Genomic DNA, 24,644 nt, shown 5'->3' with positions numbered 1-24,644 from the left:
GGCTGGATAAAAAGTTGATTAAAAAAAAAGGAAGCAGAGAGCAATTGGAATAATCTACTAGGCAAAATAGTAGATACATTCAAAATGCAGTTTGATGTTGTAATCAAGGCTAGTGATTAATCATGAGAAATTTAGTATAAAATCATAAAACAGTTGCAGATAATACTGAGAAATTGTGCTGAATGCAAGAATTGCAGATTACTATTGAAATACAGTTCTGCTTTCGGGGAAAGCTAGAATAATGACTAATGGGAATATAAACTAAAAATTCTGCTATTAACAAATTTGTTAAATTGCTCTTTTTAAGATTTCAAAAAATCAAAACTTGAGTACTAGGAGCAGTTGAAGTGTGGTCCCCGCTACCAGTCCAGTTGATAAAAGTACAACACTACCTTTGCATTACAACTTAAACTCCAATTAATCTGTACACTCAAGTTTAGGTTTCTACTTTTCCAAAAGAAACAATTTGTTGAAAGCAGCAGATTTATATAAAAAACTGGAGTGCATTTAACAATCAGAAATTGTTGTTTTTGATGCATCCTCCTTCTCAGGCAGAAAGCTGGTATGATTAGTACGAATTTTTATTTCAAAGATCTGCTGCTATATAAAAAAAATGGTTAAACTGTGTCCTTTAGAGGGTTCACAACAGATGCTAGGAGTGGGTAATGAAGCAGTCCGTGCCCGCATGCAGCAAGACCTGGACAACATCCAGGCTTGGGCTGATAAGTGGCAAGTAACATTCGTGCCAGGTCAGTGCCAGGCAATAACCACCTCCCCTTGACATTCAATGGCATTAACATCTCCGAATCCCCCACCGTCAATATCCTAGGGCTCACCACTGACCAGAAACTTAACTGGACCAGCCATATAAATACTGTAGCTACAAGAGCAGGTCACACACACACACACACACACACGTTTGTGTGTGTGTGTGTGTGTGTGTGTGTGTGTGTATATGAATTAAGAGCAGGAGTAGGCCATTCGGCCCCTCGAGCTTGCTCTGCCATTTGATAAGATCATGGCTGATCTGATTGTGACCTCAACCCCACTTTCCCGTCTACCTACTATAACCTTTGACTCCCTTGTTAATCAGGAATCTAACTAACTTAACCTTAAAAATATTCAATGACCCTGCCTCCACCACTCTCTGGGGAAGGGAGTTCCACAGACTCACAACCCTCAGAGAAAACATTTCTCCTCATCTCTGTCTTAAATGGGAGACCCCTTATTTTTAAACTGTGGCCCCTACTTCTAGTCTCTCCCACAACACAAGGGGAAACATCCTTTCAGCATCTACCCCTTCAAGTCCCCTCAGGATCTTACATGTTTCAATAAGATCACCTCTCAATCTTCTAAACCCCAATGTATACCAGCCCAACTTGTCCAACCTTTCCTCATAAGATAACCCCCTCATCCCAGGAATCAGTCGAGTGAATCTTCTCTGATCTGCCTCCAAAGCAATTATGTCCTTTCTTAAATAAGGAGACCAAAACTGTACACAGTATTCTCAATGTGGTCTCACCAATGCCCTGTACAACTGTGGCAAAACATCTCTACTTTTATATTCCATTCCCCTTGCAATAAATGACAACATTCCATTTGCCTTCCTAATCACTTGCTGTACCTGCATACTAACTTTTTGTGATTCGTGTACTAGGACACCCAGATCCCTCTGTACCTCAGAGTTTTGCAATCTCTCTCCATTTAAATAATATACTGCTTTTCTATTCCTCCTGCTAAACTGGACAAGTTCACATTTTCCCACATTATACTCCATCTGCCAAATTTTTGCCCACTCACTTAACCTATCTATATTCCTTTACAGACGCCTTATGTCCTCTTCACAACTTACTTTCCTACCTACCTTTGTGTCATCAGCAAATTTAGCAACCATACATTCAGACCCTTCATCCAAGTCATTGATATAGATTGTAAATAGTTGAGGCACTGATCCCTGTGGCACTCCACTCGTTACATCTTGCCAACCTGAAAATGATCCATTTATGCCTATTCTCTGTTTCCTGTTAGCTAACCAATCCTTTATCCATGCTAATATGTTACCCCTTACACCATGAGCTCTTATTTTGTGTAGTAGCTTTTGATGTGGCACCTTGTCAAAAGCATTCTGGAAATCCAAGTACACCACATCCACAGGATCCCCTTTATCGACGTTGCTTGTCACTTCCTCAAAGAATTCTAATAAATTAGTCAAACACGATTTCCCTTTCACAAAACTGGCTGAAAAATGATATGGGTGTGGTAGTCTTGGGACATTTAACTACATTAAAGGCGCTATATAAATGCACGTTGTTGTGGTCATACAGGGAACAGTATTAAAATTTTCAGACGATACTAAATTGGGAGGCATGGTTAACTGCAAGTACAGGAAATTGCAGGAGGATATAGACAGATTAAGGGAGTGAACAGACATATGTGGCAAATGAAGATCAACACAGATAAAATTAAAGTTGCACATTTTGTGAAAATAGCAGAGAATAATTTGCAGCTGCTTCTGAGTTTGTACCATCCAAATTCAGAAATTATTCTTGCACATGTGTACACATGTATATACATGCATCATTGTATTACACTAGTCTTTCAGCAATCTGTGGTTGAGGCAGAACTTATGTCATCGCTCAACATTAGATTGAATAGGTGGATGGAGGAAAAGGGGATAAAAGGATATGGAAACAGGGTGTGTAAATGGGATTAGGACTATTTGCTTGTTTGGAGGGTAAACACTGAATGTGGGTCGAATGGCTGTTTCCATGTTGTAATTCTCATGTATTTCTATGCATATGTACTTCTTGCAGCAATACTTTGTGTTTAATAAAAAGTACCAACACCAGTTGGTACTTGCACCAACATCTGTCTGTTTATATGGACAGAAGAGTAGATTTATACAGACAAAAGAGCAGATGCATTTCCTTAAATGGTAAAATGTTCAATGTATTATTTGACATTTCTTTGACATTGAACTGCACCAACCATCTATTGCCCATCTGTTATTCTATCTATTGTTCTCCTGCAGTCTTTCATAGTTCGCGTCACTATTTGTCACGCCCTGCAATTTGGTATCAACAAATTTCGATATTGTTCCCTTGATTCCTAAGCCAAGATCATTTAAGCATACAGAAAATAAAATGGCCCCAACTCACTAAATCTCTCCAGTCCAATAAACTTCTTTTTACCCTTATCCTTGCTTACTGCCCTCCAACCAGCTCTTTACTTGTGTAATCAAATCCTTCTTATTCAATGTGCCATTATATTTTTGAAAATCCGCATGAATGAAATCCACTGCATTTTCTTTATCTATCCTCTAATTTCTTCAAATAATTTTATACGGTTGGTCAAGCATGACATGCCCTTCTGAAGCATTTCACAAAGGGAAGTGGCTGTAGGAGAAAGGTTAACACCCATGCTTTGTATCTTACTGCTTCAGTTTTGCAATCTGAGCTGGAATGATCTGATTTAGATGGACAGCCTGTTATTTCACTGTTATTTTGAATCAGTAACAGAATTCACACAGATAAAATAATAGCTGATGGGAAAGCACCAAAAAGAAGTGACGTGAATGCCAGTTGTAGCCTTTGTTATATACAAAGATACCAGAAACATCTCAGTAACTTTGGGATAAAACTTCAGTTCCTTTTTCAAAGGGCAAAACACATGGCGTAAGAAAATACTGGAGATACAAGAAAGCTCACATATAATGGAGAAAACTGCATTGCAGTTTTCTACAACAGCAAGACAGACAGGATATCACTCAACAATGGTGTTTGAACAATGAGCGGACCTACCGCATTACTATAAAATCAAAGTCGCTCTTTGTTTGCTGTCGGCATTGGGGCCAAATCATAGCAAACAGTGATAACTCAGCCTCATACTGTGATTCTATATACTTAATTTTATAATTTTATTGGATTGGCAGCAGCGAAGAACCTTCCACAAATTAAAAACATAACAAAAGCAGTGATGGGGTAGTCAAGGACATCAAAAGTACTGGGAGAAAAGGAGAAGATAATCATAGATAGCAGAAAGCCACACCATGAATAGAAGCAAGACAGCTTAAATAAAACAGATGTATCACAATCAAACTGAATAATAAAGTTGCTAAAAGGGATATATTTTTAAAAATATATGAAGCCTGGTGAAATTCTCAATTTTCAGAGCTATTGGGGTAATTAATTTCTTTTGAAAAATAGAAGATTGTTAAGAGTCTAATGTGACAAAATTGCACTTCAAATTTCCATTTTCTAAGCTTTCTGAGGGGATAAATCAGTGTTTACAGTTGCAGACTGATGCACAGTTCTCCGCACCTTAATGAATTTAAGCAAAATACATATTCTTATTAAAGGCTTACTTAGCATTGTGTGAACTACTATGTCAATGTTTTATGTGTTTGAATAGTTGGCAGTATAGTTGAGGAAACAGTTTACTATAAATTGGCAAAAAAAATTCAAATTATGCCAAGTCAATATTCACAAATGGAGAGATATTTCTTTGCACATCATGTCTTTAACACAAAGTTTAATAAAAAGTCAACTATGAACTTTACTACCACCCCCCAAAAAAGTCTGAAGTCTAATGCAGTTTGAACAAAACTGAAACTGATTTTTTTCCCCACTTGACCTTAACACAGCGCTAAAAGTCAGGAGAATAAAAACTCGTAAAATATTCATATGGTACACCCCTATACTCCCAAGCATTAATTTGTCCAAATCTTTAATGTTGACATCCATAAACATATTTTGAAATCACTTACAAAATTGATAAAAGTACATTCCTTATATTTGACAGGCTTTGCAGTGAGCAAATGCAGTGTAGGCGTCATTTCTTATGGAAATGTCTAAAGTCAAGGAATTTTGTCTAAATATTTTTGCAAATTAAAATCTGCAAAGGGAAAAATGGAGAATTTACATATATATTTTATAAGATTATCCAACTAGCTGGATTTCTACATATGTTACCTGCTTTATGCTTTCTGAGATGAATCCACTATAAGGCTTGTCAGTGAGGTACTTCTGATATGCTTCTAGAACCATCAATGCTACTTCGGTATGAAGAGAAGGGTCAAGAGCGAGAGTTGATTGCTGAAAAATAAATAAAAGTATTAACTCGGAGATACTGTTATAATATATACAGATACTGTTATAATATGTACAAGGTACCTCATTTCCTGCCCAGCAGATTACAGCAAACTCTAAAGTCCCTCATGTCCAATTAAATTTACTTTTCACTAATCTGATTGTATATCCTCATGTGCTACTTTCTTGGTTTCATTTGAACTAATATAGTATTTTATATGTCTGAAGAGGTCCCCTATAACTGCCTTTTTAAAAATGTACTGTAGACCTTGAACTTCTTTTATCTTTTCTCAGTTGAAAAGGAGTGTCACCTGGAACTGTCTTTTTCTTTTGGCTACAAAGAACTATGCACGTAGATAAGAGTAAGCCAGTAGATGTTTGGATTTTCAAGGTATTTAATGAAGTACCTCGTGTGAAGCTGGTAAGGAAGCATAAGGCTCATGGAATAGGTGACAAAATTATCAAGATATTTAAGGGTAGGTTAGATAGCTGGTTGAAGGAAAGGGGAATAAAGGGATATGGGAATAGAGCGAGTACATGGGATTGGGACTACTGCTGATACAGAGGATAAACACCAACATGGACTGGTTGAGTCAAATGGCCTGCTTCCATATTGTAATTTCTGCACAATCCTGTTTAGATAGAGAACTGATTTGGCAAGAGAAGACAGAGGGTGGTGATAAATGAGAATGCTCTACCTGGGCAAAAATAACCAGTAGAGTTCCACAGGAATCTGTTCTGGAACCCGTGCTATTTTCAGTATTTGTGAAGGACATGAACTAGGACGTCTGCAGTAGTGTTATTAAATTTGCTGATGACAAATGTTCTGCAGGTAGATGACAAGTAAAAAGGAGCCAATCTCGAGAGAGACTTGGATCAATTATGTAGATATACTGAAACACAGCAGATAGATTTGAATGTAGATACATGCAGGATAATGTATGTAGAAAGAGTAAATACGAGTATGACATGAATAGGTTGCCACTGACAGAAGTCAAAAAGGGAAAGGACTTGGAACTGATTATATAGAATTTACAGCACAGAAACAAGCCATCCGGTCCAAATGGTCTATGCCGGAATTTATGCTTCACCCGAGACTCCTCTCACCCTGCTTCATCTAACCCTATCAGCATATCCTTCTATTCCTTTTTCCCTCATGCACTTATCTAGTTTCCCCTTAAATGAATCTATGCTATTCGCCTCAATTGCTCCATGTGGTAGCGAGTTCCACATTCTAACCACTCTCTGGGTAAAGAAGTTTCTCCTAAGTTCCCTACTGGATTTATTGGTGACTATATTGTGTGTTCTAGTTTTGGACTCTTCCATAAGTGAAAACATCTTCCCTACATCTACCCACCATCATAATTTTGAAGACCTCTATTAGGTCACCCCTCAGCCCTCTCTTTTCTATAGAAAGGAGCCCAAGCCTGTTTAGTCTTTCCTGATAGTTATAACCTCTCAGTTCTGGTATCATCCTTGTAGATCTTTTTTTGCACCTTCTCCAGTGCCTCTATATCATTTTTGTAATATGGAGACCAGAAATGTACACAGTACTCTAAGTGTGGTCTAACCAAAGTTCCCAACAAATTTAACATAACCTCTCTGCTTTTCAATCCTATTCCTCTAGAAATGAACCCCAGTGCTTTGTTTGCATTTTTATGGCCTTGTTAACCCACGTTGATACATTTAATGATTTGTGGAGGTCTGTACCCCTAGATCCCTTTGCTCCTCTACCCCATTTAGATGCTTATTTCCCAAGCGGTATGTGGCTTCCTTATTCCTCCTACCAAAATGCACCACTTCACACTTATCTATATTGAAATTTATTTGCCAATTACACGCCCATTCTGCAAGTTTATTAATGTCGTCTTATATTTTGTTGTAGATCTTTCAGTTTTAGCTATATTCCCCAGTTTGGTGTCATTTGCAAATTTTGAAATTGCTCATTGACAATGTGTAAATGAATAGTGAATTCTGGAGTATGGTTATGTAAATATGTATAGGTGCAATAGAAAGGAGTCAAAGGAGAGTGACTAGAATAACCCTATGCCTTAGAGAACTAAGTTATGAAGAAAGGCTCTAACTTACTTTTACTGGAGAAAACGGAGCAGAAGTGTGATATAGATCTTCAAAATAATGAAAGTAAACAAGCTATTAATCTTGGAAAGAAGCACAGACCTAGAAGACTCAACTACAAAATTCACAAGCATTGATCAAGGTTAGCGATTAGAAAAACCTTCACCCTCCAGAGTTGTGAATATATGGAACGAATTTCCAGAAAAAGACCTATTTCGACCCATATATATTGAGAAGCATGACTGAATGTTACGGATCCATTTAACAGTACTGACTGATTTTTTTTCACCCAAGTGGAGTTCAGAGAAAGAAATCAGTGTCCCCTAAAAAAGGGGGATCGGTACATGCTGAGGGAGAGAAGTCCACAATAGAGTAATTCTACATCGTCTCTAGATGGAACGGCCTTGATAAGCTGCATGACCTTTTTACACTCTGGATTTTCTTACAATTTCAAAATAAGAGCTGTGTATAAGAATTGAATTTTAGAACTATTTTTCAAGTACGGTTTTCCAAGAAAATCAAATTTTAATGAGAGCGCGAGAGAGAAAGAAAAAACAAACAAACGTGGCATTTTATTTTGTTCATACTGAGAATTCTGAGATATTTATAAATATCACCAAGAAACACTTGTGTCACTGTCACTGGGCAGAAGTCCTGAGAAACTTCTTACTACATTCTTTCACTGGAGATGTACACCATTCTGTCACTTCCACATGCAGTACCCTCCCTTGCAGCTGTGTAACCTGACCGTGAGCAATGCCACAAGAGATTTGCTAGTAGTATAATAACACTACATTTTCTTTCCACACTTGCAAAAAAAATGGGCAGTCATTTGAAATGTACAAAGTCCCCCAGCAATTGAAAGTACATTTACACATGAGCCTGAATGTCTGTAACCTCTGGTTGGCCTTAGCTAAGATGAGAGAGGGAAACCAGGGAATTATAGGCCAGTTAGCCTAACATTTATTGTCGGGAAATTACTAGAGTCTATAATTAAGGCCAGAGTGACTGAACACCTTGAATATTTTCAGCTGATCAGAAATAGCCAGCATGGATTTGTAAAGGCCTGACCAACCTGATTGCATTTTTTTTGAAAGGTGACTAAAGTAGTGGACAGGAGAATGTCTATGGATGTTGTTTATAAGGACTTCCAGAAGCCATTCGATAAAGTCCCTCATAAGAGATTGTTAGCTAAAGTTGAAGCTCATGGAATTGAGGGCAAATTACTGACCTGATTAGGAAATTGGCTGAGCTGCAGGAGACAGAGAGTAGGGATAATGGGCAGGTATTCAAATTGGCAGGATGTGACTAGTGATGTCCCACAGGGATCTGTGTTGGGGCCTCAACTACTCATTGTATTTATTAATGACTTAGATAACGGGATAGAGAGCCGCATATCCAAGTTTGCCGATGACACAAAGATAGGCAGCAATATAAGCAGTGTAGATGGAAGCATAAAATTAGAGGGATATTAATAGATTATATGAATGGGCAAAACTGTGGCAAATGGATTTCAATGTAGGCAAGTGTGAGGTCACCCACTTTGGACCTAAAAAGGATACATCAGAGTACTTTCTGAATGGTGAAAAGCTCGAAACAGTGGAGACTTAGGGATCCATGTACATAGATCATTAAAATGTCATGGACAGGTACAGAAAATAATCAAAAAGACTAATGGAATGCTGGCCTTTATATCTGGAGGACTAGAATACAAGGGAGTAGAAGTTATGTTACAGCTCTTCAAAAGCCCTGGTTGGTCCACACCTGGAATACTGTGTTCAGTTCTGGGCACTGCACCACAGGAAGGATATATTGGCCTTGGAGGGAGTACAGCGTAGATTTACTAGAATGATACCTGGACTCCAAGGGTTAAATTACGAGGAGAAATTACATACTAGGGTTGCACTCCATGGAATTTAGAAGATTTAGGGGTGATTTGATCAAAGTTTTCAAGCTTTTGAGGGGAACTGATAGGGTAGATAGAGAGAAACTATTTCTGCTGGTTGGGGAGACTGGGACTAGGGGACATAGCCTAAAAATTAGAGCCAGGACTTTCAGGTGTGAACTTAGGAAACACTTTTACACGCAAAGGGTGGTAGAAGTTTGGAACTCTCTTCCGCAAATGGCAGCTGATGCTAGCTCAATTGTTAATTTTAAATCTGAGATGAATAGATTTTTATTAACCAAAGGTATTAAGGAATATGGGGCTACGGTGGGTATATGGAGTAAGGTCACAGATAAGCCATGATCTTAATGAATGGTGGAACAGGCTCGAGGGGCTAAATGGCCTACTCCTGTTCTTATGTTCCTAATTACAGTTTCAAAAAAAGCCAGACTTGCATCCTGAAAAGCAGTTAATTTCTGACCTAACCCAGTTTTTACTTAACAACTAGATGTTGTGCCCTTAAAAGGATACAGACTCACCTCAGCAACAGAATAATACATTGCAAATTATATACTATAATGCTCCTGTCCTTATAAAATAGTATATCATCTGACTTACCATTCACAACACCACAGGAAAATCCAGTAGTAATATTAAAAACATTGGTAGTGTGCCCAAATATGACACCTCAAATGTAAACTCTGTTACACATGTAAAGTGTTTATAAAGTGCTGGATATATCCAAGCTAAAACCTGAACCTGACGAGCATGTTCTAATATGCAAAATTACCAGACCAAACAACAATTGAACCCAGTGACTTCAGTCTGTGTTTAGTTATAGCAATTAGACTTTCTGGTTTTAGGGGTATAGGCCAGCTTAATCACAATTCTACCTTTGCAACAGTATACATTCTGCATTACGTGGTATGATATTCCTATCATTAAAAAACAGCACAACACCTAATTGATTGGTTCCCCTGATGGCTCACAGAGTTTAATGATAAAGCTTTGGTAAACCTTTAATGAAATTCCCTCTTGGAATTCCTGTAACGTACCTGCTCGTCAAGCCCCCAGTTTAGTCCTTCAAGTATGATGCAAGCCAGCTTGTTCTCCACAGCAGATAAATTGTAGTTCAGAAGCCAATCACGAATTATACCCATTTCAGTTGAGGTGATTTTCCATAGGTGCAGGGGAAGTTCTTTAAATAGGTACAGAGAAACCTACAACAAAAACTTTTCTTAATTTTTTTTATTCCTCAAAAGAAAATTACAATTTTAAAATGTAAATAGCTTTTACAAGCTAGGTATTAAGAGTGTAGATTTTATTAATTCAGGCACCCAGCGCAGAGCTCTGTGCACTGGAAGTACCTATCAGGAATTTGGGCACTTCCCTGTCCGAATGCCCGATTCGTGCCCATGTTGCACAAAGCCATTCATGATGTGCAAATCATAAAATCTAATGTTATACGTGTCCTACACTCATAATCTCACTCTGAATGTTTCACTGCTTAACTGTCTTAAATTGCTATTGTAATCTTATAGGCTTTTTAAAGTGACAATATCATGCTGCCCTGTAGAATTTTGACTTCTTATTCCACTTTGGGATTTATCTCTCACTACTGAAAGCTGTAACAACCTGTTCCCAATACAAATGACTCACGACAGCAATAGTAGTGGCAATAATAACATTTCCAAAGCAGAAATACACATATCATGCCATTAACAGCAGAAACAGTGTTACAGGACTTGTAAGTTGGGTTCTGTCTTTGTGAAAAGAAATAGCTTTTTAAAATAAAAATTATAGCAATATATTTTGAAACACAAATGTAACTATAGCAATAACTTTCAGCAGCCATATTTTTTCAAGTGCTGGTAATTTATTTTGGTAGAATATTAAAGATATTCATGGAAAGCATTTGATAAATATTTTAGTGATAACCTGCAGTCTAAATATTAGAATTGAAAGTAGAAAATATGGAAGACAAGTAAGGGCAAAGAACTTCTAATTTTCCATCTTTTGCTCATCATTTATCTCATTATGAAGCACAAACAATATAAATGCATTTATGTGTTGTCATTTCGCTTTCAGATGCTGATGGGCCTGCTATGCATTTTCAGAATTTTCTGATTTTATTTCAGATTCCTTACATTCGTGGGTTTTGTTTTTGATACACTATCAGGTCAGTAGAAATACAGAATAAAAGCTCCATCAATTCTGACACCATAAAGTACTGTAACTGTACCTTAAACAAGCAGCACTGAAGGGGGACAGTGTAATTTTTGTTTACTTCCCACATCAGGCTTTCTTGTGACCTGTATGAGATCTGCCAATCTCCAGCTATGAACTCATGCAACTGGGAATTGAGATTAGACTACTCAGTCATTTCATGTGAGACCCTAATTGCTAGCAGAGGGGACTTTCACTGATCTCAGCCAGATATGAGCCAAAATTTCAGAAATGAAAACAGAATGTATAATCATTACTTAAGCCCCATTCCAATGCATTTTATGGTGAAATATGCTTAAAATATTCAGCTGCACTTGAATCTATTTGAATCAGTTCTAAGGCTCTACTTTAGCAAAGAACAGGTAACACTTTTCCGCATCATAATAAAAAAAATCTAAATTGTATTCATCCAGATATTAGTAGTTCACACTATTAATGAGACATAAGTTCAATTTCTTCAACCAAAATGGATCAACTAGTTTATGAACAAACTTTAGCAGTTTGTTCAAAGTTAAAACAGAACATACCATTCCAACTTTCTCAATGGTTTCTTGGACACGATTCAGAAGTATAGAGATTATATGAGGATAAGCAGTTGAAATTGTGGCCAAAAGCTCCCGGCCAACTTTGGAAAAGGTTTCTCTGGTGCAAAGACTTACATAAGCTACCTATGTGGGAACAAAACACATGGCATATTTTATATACACACATTATCCTAGTGAATTATCTGCCCTCATCCTTCCCGACCACTCTGCAGCCTCTGACAAAGTTGGCCACACCATCCTCCTCCAATGCCACTCCACCATTGTCTAACTCAGTGGATGTGTCTCACTTGGTTCCATTCTTACCTGTACAGTCGTAACCAGAGAATCTCCAGCAATGGCTTCTCTTCTCAAACCCACTCCATTACCTCTGAAGTGCCCCAAGGATCTATCCTTGACCCCTTATGCATCTTCATCTACATGCTGCCCCTTGGCGTCATCATCCAGACATAGGGTCAGCTTTCACATGTATCAGAGAATCAGAGAATGGTTGCAGCACAGAAGGAGGCCATTGAGCCCATGCCGGCTCTTTGTAAGAGCAATCCAGTTAGTCCTATTCCCCTGCTATTTCCCCATGGCTCTGCAAATTTTTCCCTTCAAGTATTTACCCAATTCATTTTTGAAAGCCATGTGGCCTGTATGAGATCTGCCAATCTCCAGCTATGAACTCATGCAACTGGGAATTGAGATCAGACTGCTCAGTCATTTCATGTGGGACCCTAATTGCTAGCAGAGGAAACTTTCACGGGTATGAGCCAGATATGAGCCCAAATTTCAGAAATGAAAACAGAATGTATAATCATTATGTCCCTCAAGCCCCATTCCAATGCATTTTATGGTGAAATATGCTTAAAATATTCAGCTGCACTTGAATCTACTCGAATCAGTTCTAAGACTACTTTAGCAAAGAACAAGTAACACTTCTCCACATCATAATTTCAGGCAGTGCATTCCAGATCATAACTACTCGCTATGTAAAAAAGTTTTTCCTCATGTCGCCTTTGGTTCTTTTGCTGATCACCTTAAATCTGTGTCCTCTGGTTCTCGACACTTCCGCCAATTGGAATACTTTCTCTTTATTTACTTTATCTAGACCCTTCATGATTTTGAACACTTCTATCAAATCTCCTCTCAACCTTCTCTGCTCTAAGGAGAACAACTCCAGCTTCTCCAGTCTATCCAAGTAACTGAGGTCCCTTCATCCCTGGAACCATTCTAGTAAATCTTTTCTGCACCCTCTCTACCTGTCCACTGCTACTCTTGACCACCACACTACCTCGGTATTGTCAGACTGCTTATCTGACACCACTCATGAATGAGTCACAAATTCCTCCAGTTAAACATTGGGAAGACTTCGGCCCCCACCACAAACTCCAAAACTCTGCCACCAATTCCATCCCCTTCCCCAGTCACTGTCTCAGGCTGACCGACTGTTTGCAACCTCGGAGTTCTATTTTGCTCCGAGCTGAGCTTCTAACTCCATATTCTCTCTATCACAAAGGCTGCCTACTTCCACCTCCGTAACATCACCCACCTCTGTGCCTACCTCAGCCCATCTGATGCTGATTTTCTCATCCATGCCATTGACACCTCCATACTCAACTTTCCAATAGCTTTCTTGGCTGGCCTCCCATCCTCCATCCTCCACCCTCTGTAAATGTCAGCTCATCCAAAATGCTATTGCCTGTATCAAATCCCACAAAGTCTCACTCACCCATCACCCTGGTCCTGGCTGACCTACATTAGCTCCTGGTTCCTCAGTGCCTCAAATTTAATTTTTTTAAATCTTAGTGCTTAAAAATCCTTCATGGCTTTGCACATCTTTATCTTGGTAATTTCTTCCAGCCCTGCAACCGCTCCCCCCAAACTCTCTGTTTTGCTGTCTGTGGCCTCTTGTGCACCCCCTTCTCTTCACCCCACCAATGATGGCCATTAGGACCCATGCTCTAGAATTCCCTCCCTAAACTCTCCACCTCTCTATGTTCTTCTCCTCCTTTAAGACCCTCCTTATAACCCATCTCTTTGACCAAGCTTTTGGTTGCCCCTCCCAATATCTCCTACCTTGCCTTGACATCCTTTTTTTTGATTATGCTTCTGTTAAACAGCTTGGGATGTCTTTATACATTAAAGGTGCTATACAAATGCAAGTAGTTCTGAAATCTCCTGAAACATTGTCTATATTAATTCAGAGGACATGGTGTCGCTAAGGAAGTTGCTGTGTTGTGGCGTTTGTGGAGGTACACAAGACTGCATTTTGTGCAGATGGCATTTCATTTGCATGGATTTGGGAGGGGTATAGGAGTAATTAAGTGGGTTGGGAAAGTGAGGAACTACGTGGTCATAAGTATTGTTAAAAAAATTGAGGATGTTGGAGGGTAGTTAATAATTAGGGTACTGTAATGATAGATGGGTAGTGAATTGAGGTATGGAGGAACTAGTATTGATTACTTAGGGAGATTGGAGCACTGAGGAGTACGGATATTCAAAGTGAGATAGTTAGATTGTGGATAACGGTGTTCAGAAGAAGAGTTGCCAACAGGACTGAGAAAAAGATAGTGGGAAGAAAATTTTCAAACAAAAAGATGCAAGTGGGGAAGCCTCCAAAAAAGAACAGTGGAAAACATGGTATTGGGGGGAAAAAACAAGGAGAGCCGAAAAAAGAATGGTGAAAAACAGCTCTTTGCAGGGAAAAAAAAGAGGCAGTAGGAAGGAAAAAGTGAGCAATGGGGTTTTGTAAAAAAGACAGGAAACAAGAAAGAAACACAGTGCTTAATGAGGTTTAATAATAGAGAAGGACCAGGAATTTAAAGGGGCTATCACAGCCACACAAGATCCTATTGTCACATGTACAGTTTCCAGCAGCAGTCAATGGGCAACAAGCAGGAACTCTGGTGTTTTTCACTACCCAGATCAGGGATGTTGGGAGCAATTATGCATCTCAATGATCTTTTAAAAAAAAAAGTGCAATGAGTATTAGAGGATTAGCTAAAATTTACTCAACACAAATCTCCCAATATCCTGCTTGAAACCATCCACACAATATAATGTAACTTCAGCTCTTACATCTTAATACATCAACTAAAATTGGTTAATTTATTTAAAATGAACCATACACCATATCGTATATCTAAAAAATGAATGAGTAATTTTTAAAGATCGTACGATCTGGACTTTTTGTTTTGGATCAATTAACGCAGCAGATACACTTCACCAGGTTCACTGAACAGCAATGAGGGATGGGGACCACGATTGATTTTTCTCCTTCCCTATCTTGAGGACACTAAGGTCCGCTTATAGCATTCCACTGCTATCCAGACTGAGATAGTTTCAACATAGGTTCAGAATCAAACCTGGAATCTTAACTCTGTATGGCACAGTATTACAGCACATGGGACATTTGTCCACTGGAACAACAGAGAAAGCAAGGCATTTTTAAACTATTAAATACAGTCTATGGCAGTTCATACACTTTGACACCGACTGTTCATATTCAATAAAGATAATTGAATGTGAGAAATGCACTCAGGCATTTTATGTATTTATAGACAGTACATCAGGATATGCACCAACTTAGGGTCATAAACCTAAATACTTTTAACAATAATCACTCCGATTATCCTTCAACTCACAATTAACATTAAACAGTTGCATGAACTATATTAAGTATTACATTTTTATGTTTATTAAGTCTATTTTTAGTACTACAGTGCTGAACTCTTATGTAAGCTCTAGTCATTACCCTTTACATTTCAGAGCATAGACTATTGGTTTAAAAAACTTATATTATTTCAATTTCTAGATGATGTACATACCTCATATATTTCTAAAGCAACTGTCTTCACAAACTCTTGATCCACATTTTCTTGTTTTGGTTGGGTCATGTGTGCAAAAGTAGTGAGAAGACATATCCCTTCTGAGTTGGTAATGTTGGACAGACACTGTTCAAACATTTGTTTATGTTCTGGGTCTGCATTAAAATAGAGACACAAAATAATTTAATGTGTATCAATGATTTTCAGAAAGTAAAAGCTTTTAACTCATGCACTGTCAGAAAATGGGAGCAGTGCACTTTAAAATTGCACTGGGAATAGTAAAGTGTCTGTAGTTGTGAAAAATTAATGGCTTTGACCACAGACACCAGGTTTTTAATTGCAATTTCTCTTGTAACCAAACTACTAAGAAATTTAAATAAAAATTAAATCTATACTACTTCCCTGAAACAAAGAAACTACAAAGGACCCCAGTCTTTCTGGAAGGGCTAGGATGCTTTATGCTTTCTTTATTTCTTAAATGAATACTCCAGGAAAGGTTCACGCAAATCTATTCAAGAGCTTTATCTTCTATATTCCAAAATGTTACATAATTTTTATTTGTTCTTGGGATATGTGTGATACTGTCAATCGATATGGCCTGAGATCATTAGGAGACTGGGACTTGATTCATTTGCAGGCCAGATCAGATAGGGATAGCAGGACCCCTTCCGTGAAGGACATTAGTTAACGTTGGGTTTTTACAAAAATCAGCAGTTTTCATGTTCATTTATTCTTGTGCTAGACTACAAATGACCAGATTTATTGAATTTAATTTCACAAAGTGTCATGGTAGGATTTGAACTCATAAACCTCTGGGCTGCTAGTCCAATATCATAACCACTAGGCTACCATGCCTATTATGTTTTTTAATACTCTAATGGCTGTCCTATAAAACTGACAGGTCAAAGCCATTACCTGGCTTATTTAATTAAAAGTATTGTGTACTGGGAAACACAGAGTATTACAGATTTTATGCTAGCACAGCTTTAGCTTTCCAGCACACTGTCAACTTTCCAATCTATAAATATGACAGGTAGATATCTTAAGTATTTCGATATTCTTGAGTAATTGAGATTACAAAATAGCTTGGACTGAATTATTGTTATTTAGTAACGAAAATCTATTTGGTCTGAGAACTTCCGGAGTAAATTTTGTAGAAGTCGCAAGCTCTTATTTTTATATTAACTTCAACATGTTGATCTAAAACTTATAAAAAGATATATCTCAATGTGTATGTGGGAGAAATATTTACTGCTGATTTCTAAAAATAGCTTTTGTATAAACAGACACTGATAATTATAGGTGGGAACATCGGAAAGATGAAAAGGAATCAAATATAGGTGTGTAAGCAATATACTGAGACAGCTCTGATGAAAGGCTGAGCCTGAAATGTCAACAGTTCTTTTCCCAGAAAAGCTGTCTCCTACCTCCTAACCAATTCCCTACCCATGTTAAATTTAATCCTGTAAGAAATAATATCTAATTCTCGCAAACCAATGTTACTGCTTAGAAAAATGATGTGCATATGCATAAATGCAGGGGAAAATTGCCTTTCCAGTACCTTTAAGCTTGTCCTTGCACTCATCAGAACTTAGACTAGCACACAATCCCTCAATATTTTCACATTCTGCACAATGCAGAATGTAGAAGAGTTTCCATATCATACGGTTTGATAAGGTTTCAAACGGCATCTCAGACATGAAAAGCCAAATTCCCAACCTGTTACAACAAAGGACAATTAATTTTTTTATTAAAAGAATTAAAATATATCTCACAATATTTTGATTATTATATATTTTTTTGGGTCAGCTATCTGTCTGACATGCACTGACCTCCATCATCATGTTTAAGATTCTACAAACCAAGCTACTTAGAAATCTAGACACATAGGAAGTGATTTTAACCCCCAAGAACAGGTGGGTTGGGGGCGGGTGGGAGTTGAAAATAGTTGTTTTTTGGGTTGCGACCGCAACCCGGTTTTATTTCCGGCTTTAACTTGGGCGCATAAAAGAACAGGCTCCCATTGGGAATGCAAAGTCCGAAAATTTAGCAGTTGCGACCCAAAAAAAAACTATTTTCAACTCCCACCCGCCCCTGGGGTTTAAAATCACCCCCATAAATCACCCACATTTGCCCAATATGAAGTGCACACTCTCCACCTGTAGGGATATAAGTCCAAGCTTATTGACCATAGTTATGTGGAGGGATACCAGCTAAAACAACGCAGTTTACCAGTACAGAGCACTAGTAAGTTTATTGCTGCTTGTCCAGCTAGACCTACCCTACCCGTTACAATAATAGCTTACAAGGTTGTCTGAAGCCAAGTGAGAAAAATTCCAGCCTCAGCAACAGGTGTATCTCTCCAGGTTCCAGTGTGGTTCAATCATCAACAGTATCCTGGCATATTGTGGACCTAACAGGTATTGGATTATTGAGTCTGCCACAGAAGGTCAACTTGATTCTGAACCTCCATCGCGAGGCTTATCATCTTGCAGTCAACTGGACTACAAAGAGGCTTTGTTTACCTTTCCCCCTCCCATCAAGTAAGAGAATCAATAGTTGGTCATTCGACAAATAGGCATACAGCAGGTATGAAGAGCTCTTCATGACTGGCATGGAGAACAACACAATTCACCATAAAATGTATATGTCCATTGGTACCATAATCCTGACAACAACATGGACAAACATGACCACTGCATGGACAAACATTATACTTTATCAATTGGCAATTCCACTAGTTGGAGTTGGAGCTTCAGCTGCATCTGTTTGCCACTCTGCAATCCAATCATGGCAGGTACCAAAGTCTGGATGCATGACAGCATTTTTACGTATCTAGCATCTAAGAGCTGTTGTCCCTAATCTGAAGGAGTTTCTCAACAGCTATATGACAAACATCTGCCTTTAACATGATGGGACGGACCTATGTAGGGCAACTTGCCAGCCAAATTGATTTTCTAGATGTCAAAATCTAGAGCTATGTATCCAGGCTTACCGGTGAACAGCTGCTTGACCTAGAACCTCTTGTGAGCAGCTTTGGCAAAGAAATGCGCCAGTCATATATGACTCATCTTTCAGGGTACTCAATGACAAGCTGTTCTTCCAGATAAATCCCCTCATAGGGCTAATACTAGTCTTTCAAGGACAGTGAACTAGGGACAATTAGATTTTGCCAGGATGGTCTGAAACAGATGGTCTAAAAATATCATATTCTATTTGTCTCTAGCTAAGACAGCTCATACTTCAGAAGGAAGATAAGCTCCTAAAATGTGATGAGAACTGACTGGACAGCTGGCTGATTTGAGGCCATACCTCTTCCTCGCCATAAATTGCTAGATTTTTTGCACACTAAAAATGGTGTGCACCTTTAACTCGCCATTATTTTGCCAGCACATTCTGGCCCAGCCTAGACTTCTGGGAGAGGCTGAGGCCTTCAAGTAAAAACTTTAAATAATGAATTAAAAGACACAGGACAATTCAAAGGGTAAATCATGTTATTGTGAAATACATAATTATTTTGAATTTTTGTTTAAAACTTTATTTTGGATATTAAAAATTTCAGTTACTGAGAAAAAAGTGACTGATGAAAAACAATTTCATAAAGAATTTTGAGCAATTTATTGAGAAATAATAATAATGTTATCTGATGGCCAAATTGCACAATTACAGGGTGATGAAGTTTACATAGGCAGTTTCCATTATAAATGTGGACATGGAAATTTATGATGGAAAAGTTCACAAAATGTGATAAGAAATGACAACAGGAAGTATTGTTTTGAAGATAGGAAGTCTGCGCAGACATAAGATTTTTAATGATACATATCTGTTTTTTAGCCTTGCTTGCAATAGATTACATGGCTCCTAGTGAGTAGGGAGTGCCTTTATCATGATGCACAAGGCACCAAGACTGCATGGGACAGGCTGGGTGGACCAATTGGTCTTTTCTTGTCTGACACTTCTGTATGTTCTTCTGTATGAGTGAGTGAGAGGTGGTGTATATGATATATATGCGCACACAAACACAAGCGAATACCTAACCAAGATATCTCCTTTATAAAGGGACACCAAAGACACATTTAAAAAAGACATTAAAAATAATTTCTTGATACTTCTAACACAATAACAGGGTAAAACTCAAACTGTTTATCTGCATATACATCCATTTTGGCATCAACATACCTTTTGGCTTTCAAGACATGAAGTACTGCTCTAAGAAACAGCTCATCAAACTCCATTTGCAGCTTTTCTAGAGTGTACGACTGGTGATGCATCTTGGTTCCATGTTCTTTGTGGAAAGTGACATATTGAGCCCAGTGGTCACTTACGTAACAAATTGCTCTCCTAGTAATTAATTTGAAAATAGAACAAATCTTTCAAAAAGTGAGAAAAGTTCAATAAATTTAAGGGGAAGCTAGATAAGCACATGGGGGAGAAAGGAATAAAAGAGCATCCTGATAGGGTTAGATGAAGTAGGGAGGGAGGAGGCATGCATGGAGCATAAACACTGGCATAGACCAGTTGGGCTGAATGGCCTGTTTCTGTGCTGTAGTTTCAATATAAACCATAATGCTGCATCACCTCAGTCTCTCTTATTTACATACACCTGCTCTCTCTTTCACACCATGCATATTCTTGTGACAAAAATTGAGGATTTCATAGTTTTCAAGTCCTCTCTTTATAGTGCATTTTTCAGCTTAAAAACAAGTCTGTTTAAAAAAGATACCACCCTCAAAATGGCTTCTGCAACTATGCGATGGAAAATTGTCTCATATTCTTTTGGCTTTGCTTGAAGTGTATTAGAAAGAAAAAAGTCAACCTAGAACTGTTGATTATCAACAGAAGTAAATGCCTGAGCAAAAACAATCGTCCAGGTGCTAGAAACAAGTAAAATACATTTCTATTAAAGAATGTCACAATTTGATCAGGATAGACCCCGCCCACCCCAGGTGACCACTGACATGCCTATATGTTGTGCAGCTGACTGCTCACTGTGCAAGGAAAGTACCTCGATCTTGCAGATTGGCTTCTTAAAGACAAGACTTATTTCAAAGGGTTTTTGGTGTGTAAGGATTGGACACTTTAATATACCAGTTAGTTATGGTTTTGACCTAACTGCAACAGCCACTAAAATAAGATGCAAATTACAGTCAGGGACACCTACATAACTCTGAGAAAGACTGTAACTAGAAGGGAGTAGGTGGCTACTAATTTACTGAGAGGTGTGTCAAGCTTTTGTGTGGTTAGTTCTGTAAAGGATACTATTCAAAGGAATGTGACTGGTTTGTCTATTTCACATTTTCCAAACTGGTTCAAAGCTTCTGAATTGACTGTCAACTGTGTAACTGCTGCAGTCCTCCAGATGAATCATTACAATGTCCCAATTCCAGCCAAATTTCCCTTAAATGTTACAATGGTTTCTGCATCAACTACATCCTGTGGCAAAAATTTCATGCTCCATCAACCTCTGCTAAAAAATTGCTCCAAACCTCTGAGGATTTTAAATTCATGATCCCAACGAAAGAAAATATTATTTCTTTATTCAATCAAAACCTTTCATAATTTAAAAACTTTAAAATCTTCTCTTAGTCTTCTTGAATCCAGTGAAAATACTTTGTGTCATCAGCAAATGTTGAGATTGTGTTCCTTGTATCCAAGTTTAAATCATACAGTGAATAAACATGAACTCAACATTGACTGCTGAGCTACATCACTTATAATCCTTCTCCAATCCAAGCGACACCTATTTACACGAACTCGGTTTCCTGTCAGTCAACAAACCTTCTATCTGTGTTACACTTACCCTTATACCATATGCCTGAATTTTCTCGTAAGGCAAGTTTGCAGGTGCAGCAGGTGATCAAGAAGGCTAACGGAATGTTGGCTTTTATTGCTAGGGGGATAGAATATAAAAACAGGGAGGTATTGCTGCAGTTATATAAGGTATTGGTGAGACCGCACCTGGAATACTGCATACAGTTTTGGTGTCCATACTTAAGAAAAGACATACTTGCTCTCGAGGCAGTACAAAGAAGGTTCACTCGGTTAATCCCGGGGATGAGGGGGTGGACATATGAGGAGAGGTTGAGTAGATTGGGACTCTACTCATTGGAGTTCAGAAGAATGAGAGGCGATCTTATTGAAACATATAAGATTGTGAAGGGGCTTGATGGGTGGATGCGGTAAGGATGTTCCCAAGGATGGGTGAAACTAGAACGAGGGGGCATAATCTTAGAATAAGGGGCTGCTCTTTCAAAACTGAGATGAGGAGAAACTTCTTCACTCAGAGGTCTGTGGAATTTGCTGCCCCAGGAAGCTGTGGAAGCTACATCATTAAATAAATTTAAAACAGAAATCGACAGTTTCCTAGAAGTAAAGGGAATTAGGGGTTACGGGGAGCGGGCAGGAAATTGGACATGAATTTAGATTTGAGGTTAGGATCAGATCAGCCATGATCTTATTGAATGGCGGAGCAGGCTTGAGGGGCCGATTGGCCTACTCCTGCTCCTATTTCTTATGTTCTTATGTTATCAAATGCCTTCTGAAAATCTGTATACATAGGAACATGAGTAGGCCATTCAGCCCCTCGTGCCTGCTCCGCCATTTGATAAGATCATGGCTGATCTGTGATCTAACTCCATATACCTGCCTTTGGCCCATATCTCTTAATACCTTTGGTTGCCAAAAGGTTATCTATCTCACACTTAAATTTAGCAATTGAGCTAGTATCAATTGCCGTTTGCGGAAGAGAGTTCCAAACTTCTACCACCCTTTGTGTGTAGAAATGTTTTCAAATTTCACTCCTGAAAGGTCTGGCTCTAATTTTTAGACTGTGCCCCCTACTCCTAGAATCCCCAACCAGCAGAAATAGTTTCTCTCTATCCACCCTATCCGTTCCCCTTAATATCTTATAAACTTCGATCAGATCACCCCTTAACCTTCGAAACTCTAGAGAATACAACCCCAATTTGTGTAATCTCTCCTCGTAACTTAACCCTTGAAGTCCGGGTATCATTCCAGCAAATCTACGCTGCACTCCCTCCAAGGCCAATATGTCCTTCCGATGGTGCGGTGCCCAGAACTGCTCACAGTACTCCAGGTGCGGTCTAACCAGGGTTTTGTATAGCAGCAGCATAACTTCTGCCCCCTTGTACTCTAGTCCTCTAGATATAAAGGCCAGCATTCCATTAGCCTTATTGATTATTTTCTGCACCTGTTCATGACACTTCAATGATCTATGTACCTGAACCCCTAAGTCCCTTTGGACATCCACTGTTTTTAACTTTTGACCATTTAGAAAGTACCCTGTTCTATCTTTTTTTGATCTACATTAACTACACTCCCTTCATTTATGCTATGTGCCACTACTTCAAAAAACTGTATTAAATTTGCTTTTAGCGAATCTCCACTGGATGTCCTCAATTAAACCATGAATTTCTAAATATTCTATTAATTTTATCTTGAATTCTGGATTCTAAGAGTTTACCCACAACAGATGTTAAATAATTGGTTTATAGTTACTTGGTTTATCCTTTTCTTCCTTCTTGAACAAAGCTGCTACAACTCTTCAGTACAACAGCCAAATTTGCATATTTAAGGAGCATTGGAAAATTGTGGTTGGAGCCTCTGCTATCTTTTCTCTGGCTTCTTTCAACTGTCTAAGGTCCATGCAATCAGGGACAGGTGACTTATCCACCCTGGGCTCTTAATTTTTTCAGAACCAATTCCTTTCCTATGGTTATTGATAACAATTGTTCCATGTCTTAGTAGTCCTATATTCTCATTTCCACCAATGTAAAGTATTTAGGAGTTGCGTCATACCTTCATCCTCCACAATTAGACCCCCTCCTTCACCCCTGAGCAATTCTACTCTCTCTCTAACAATTCTTTTACTTATTATGTGCTTATAACGCCCTTACTAATTCCTTTTATATTATTTGGTAGACTTTTTTCATATTCCCTTCTAATATCTCTTTTCAGCTCCGCACTACACTTTCTATATTTCTCATGATTATCTTCAGTATTGTTAGCCCTAATTTTATCATAAGCCTCCTTTTTAAGTTTTAGTTTAGATTTAATCTATTTTTGACTTACAGGAATATATTTATTTTGTACTCTATCCACCTCATATTTGAAGATTTCACACCGCTGATCAAACTGTTTGTTAACTTTTCTGCCCAGTTAATTTGGGCGAGATCCCTTCTTATCTTGCTGAACTTTGACTTTTTCCAGTCAAGCACTCTAATGTTTGTTCATTATCCTGTTCTGGCCTTGTATTGAACTTAACTATGTTTTGGTTCCTATTTCCCAATTGTTCTCCTACTCTCATCAGTTATTGGCACGACTTCATTTCCCAGAAAAAAATCAAGCCATGTTTCTTTCCTTGTTGGACTAGAAAGATACTGATCTAGGAAGCAGTCCTGGTGCAGTCTAGAAAAGTATTCCCCACTTTGAACACGCTCATTATCTTTATTTCCGTCTATCTTGGGATAGCTAAAATCACCCAATATTATTACCCTGTTGTTTTTGCACATGATTCTAATCTGTATCGCCCCTCTCATCTCTGCTGTTTGGTGATCTGTAATGCACACTGAGAATTGTACCATTTGCCTTCTCATTTCTTAACTATCAATTCTCTCTTAATGCAACTCCTAGGCCAAGCGTACATTCTTTACTAACACTGCCACCCCACATCCCTTTTCCCCCCTCTCTATGTCTTCTGGAAATGTTATAACCAGTTCTCAGTCCTGTCCAAACCTAAGCCACATCTCCATTAAAGCTGCTATATCATTATTTTGAATGTTTTGTACCATTCAATCCTGATTCTAATTTTTTCTACTGTTGGCACTTATTCTTTTTCCTAGTTTTCTCTCTTAATTTTGATAGCCCTTGCCTCTTCTACAACAGTATTTTTAATCTCTCACAACCTCATACCCTCTTTATTTCCTGATATTTTCTCACTATTTATTTCAGCTGAGCCTTCTGCTTCTATTCCAACAACTTTATCAAACCTGCTCTC

At 38.3% G+C, this 24,644-nt stretch overlaps 1 protein-coding gene across 1 annotated transcript in view; it reads right to left on the bottom strand.

Moving 5' to 3' along the window:
- epg5 (ectopic P-granules autophagy protein 5 homolog (C. elegans)) overlaps positions 1-24,644 on the bottom strand; it is a 182,076-nt gene that overhangs the window by 127,382 nt on the left and 30,050 nt on the right. The window contains exons 10-15 of the mRNA XM_067985336.1: positions 19,808-19,969; positions 17,190-17,347; positions 15,629-15,783; positions 11,802-11,942; positions 10,104-10,268; positions 4,971-5,093 (exon numbers count right to left, since the gene is read on the bottom strand). Coding sequence (XP_067841437.1) covers positions 4,971-5,093; positions 10,104-10,268; positions 11,802-11,942; positions 15,629-15,783; positions 17,190-17,347; positions 19,808-19,969 — 904 coding nt within the window. The remainder of the gene's footprint in view (positions 1-4,970; positions 5,094-10,103; positions 10,269-11,801; positions 11,943-15,628; positions 15,784-17,189; positions 17,348-19,807; positions 19,970-24,644) is intronic.

The sequence above is a fragment of the Heptranchias perlo genome, chromosome 1 (assembly GCF_035084215.1).
Source record: "Heptranchias perlo isolate sHepPer1 chromosome 1, sHepPer1.hap1, whole genome shotgun sequence".
Taxonomy (NCBI): domain Eukaryota; kingdom Metazoa; phylum Chordata; class Chondrichthyes; order Hexanchiformes; family Hexanchidae; genus Heptranchias; species Heptranchias perlo.
Note: the sequence above shows the minus strand (reverse complement) of the source record. Positions and strands in the feature narration are given on the sequence as shown.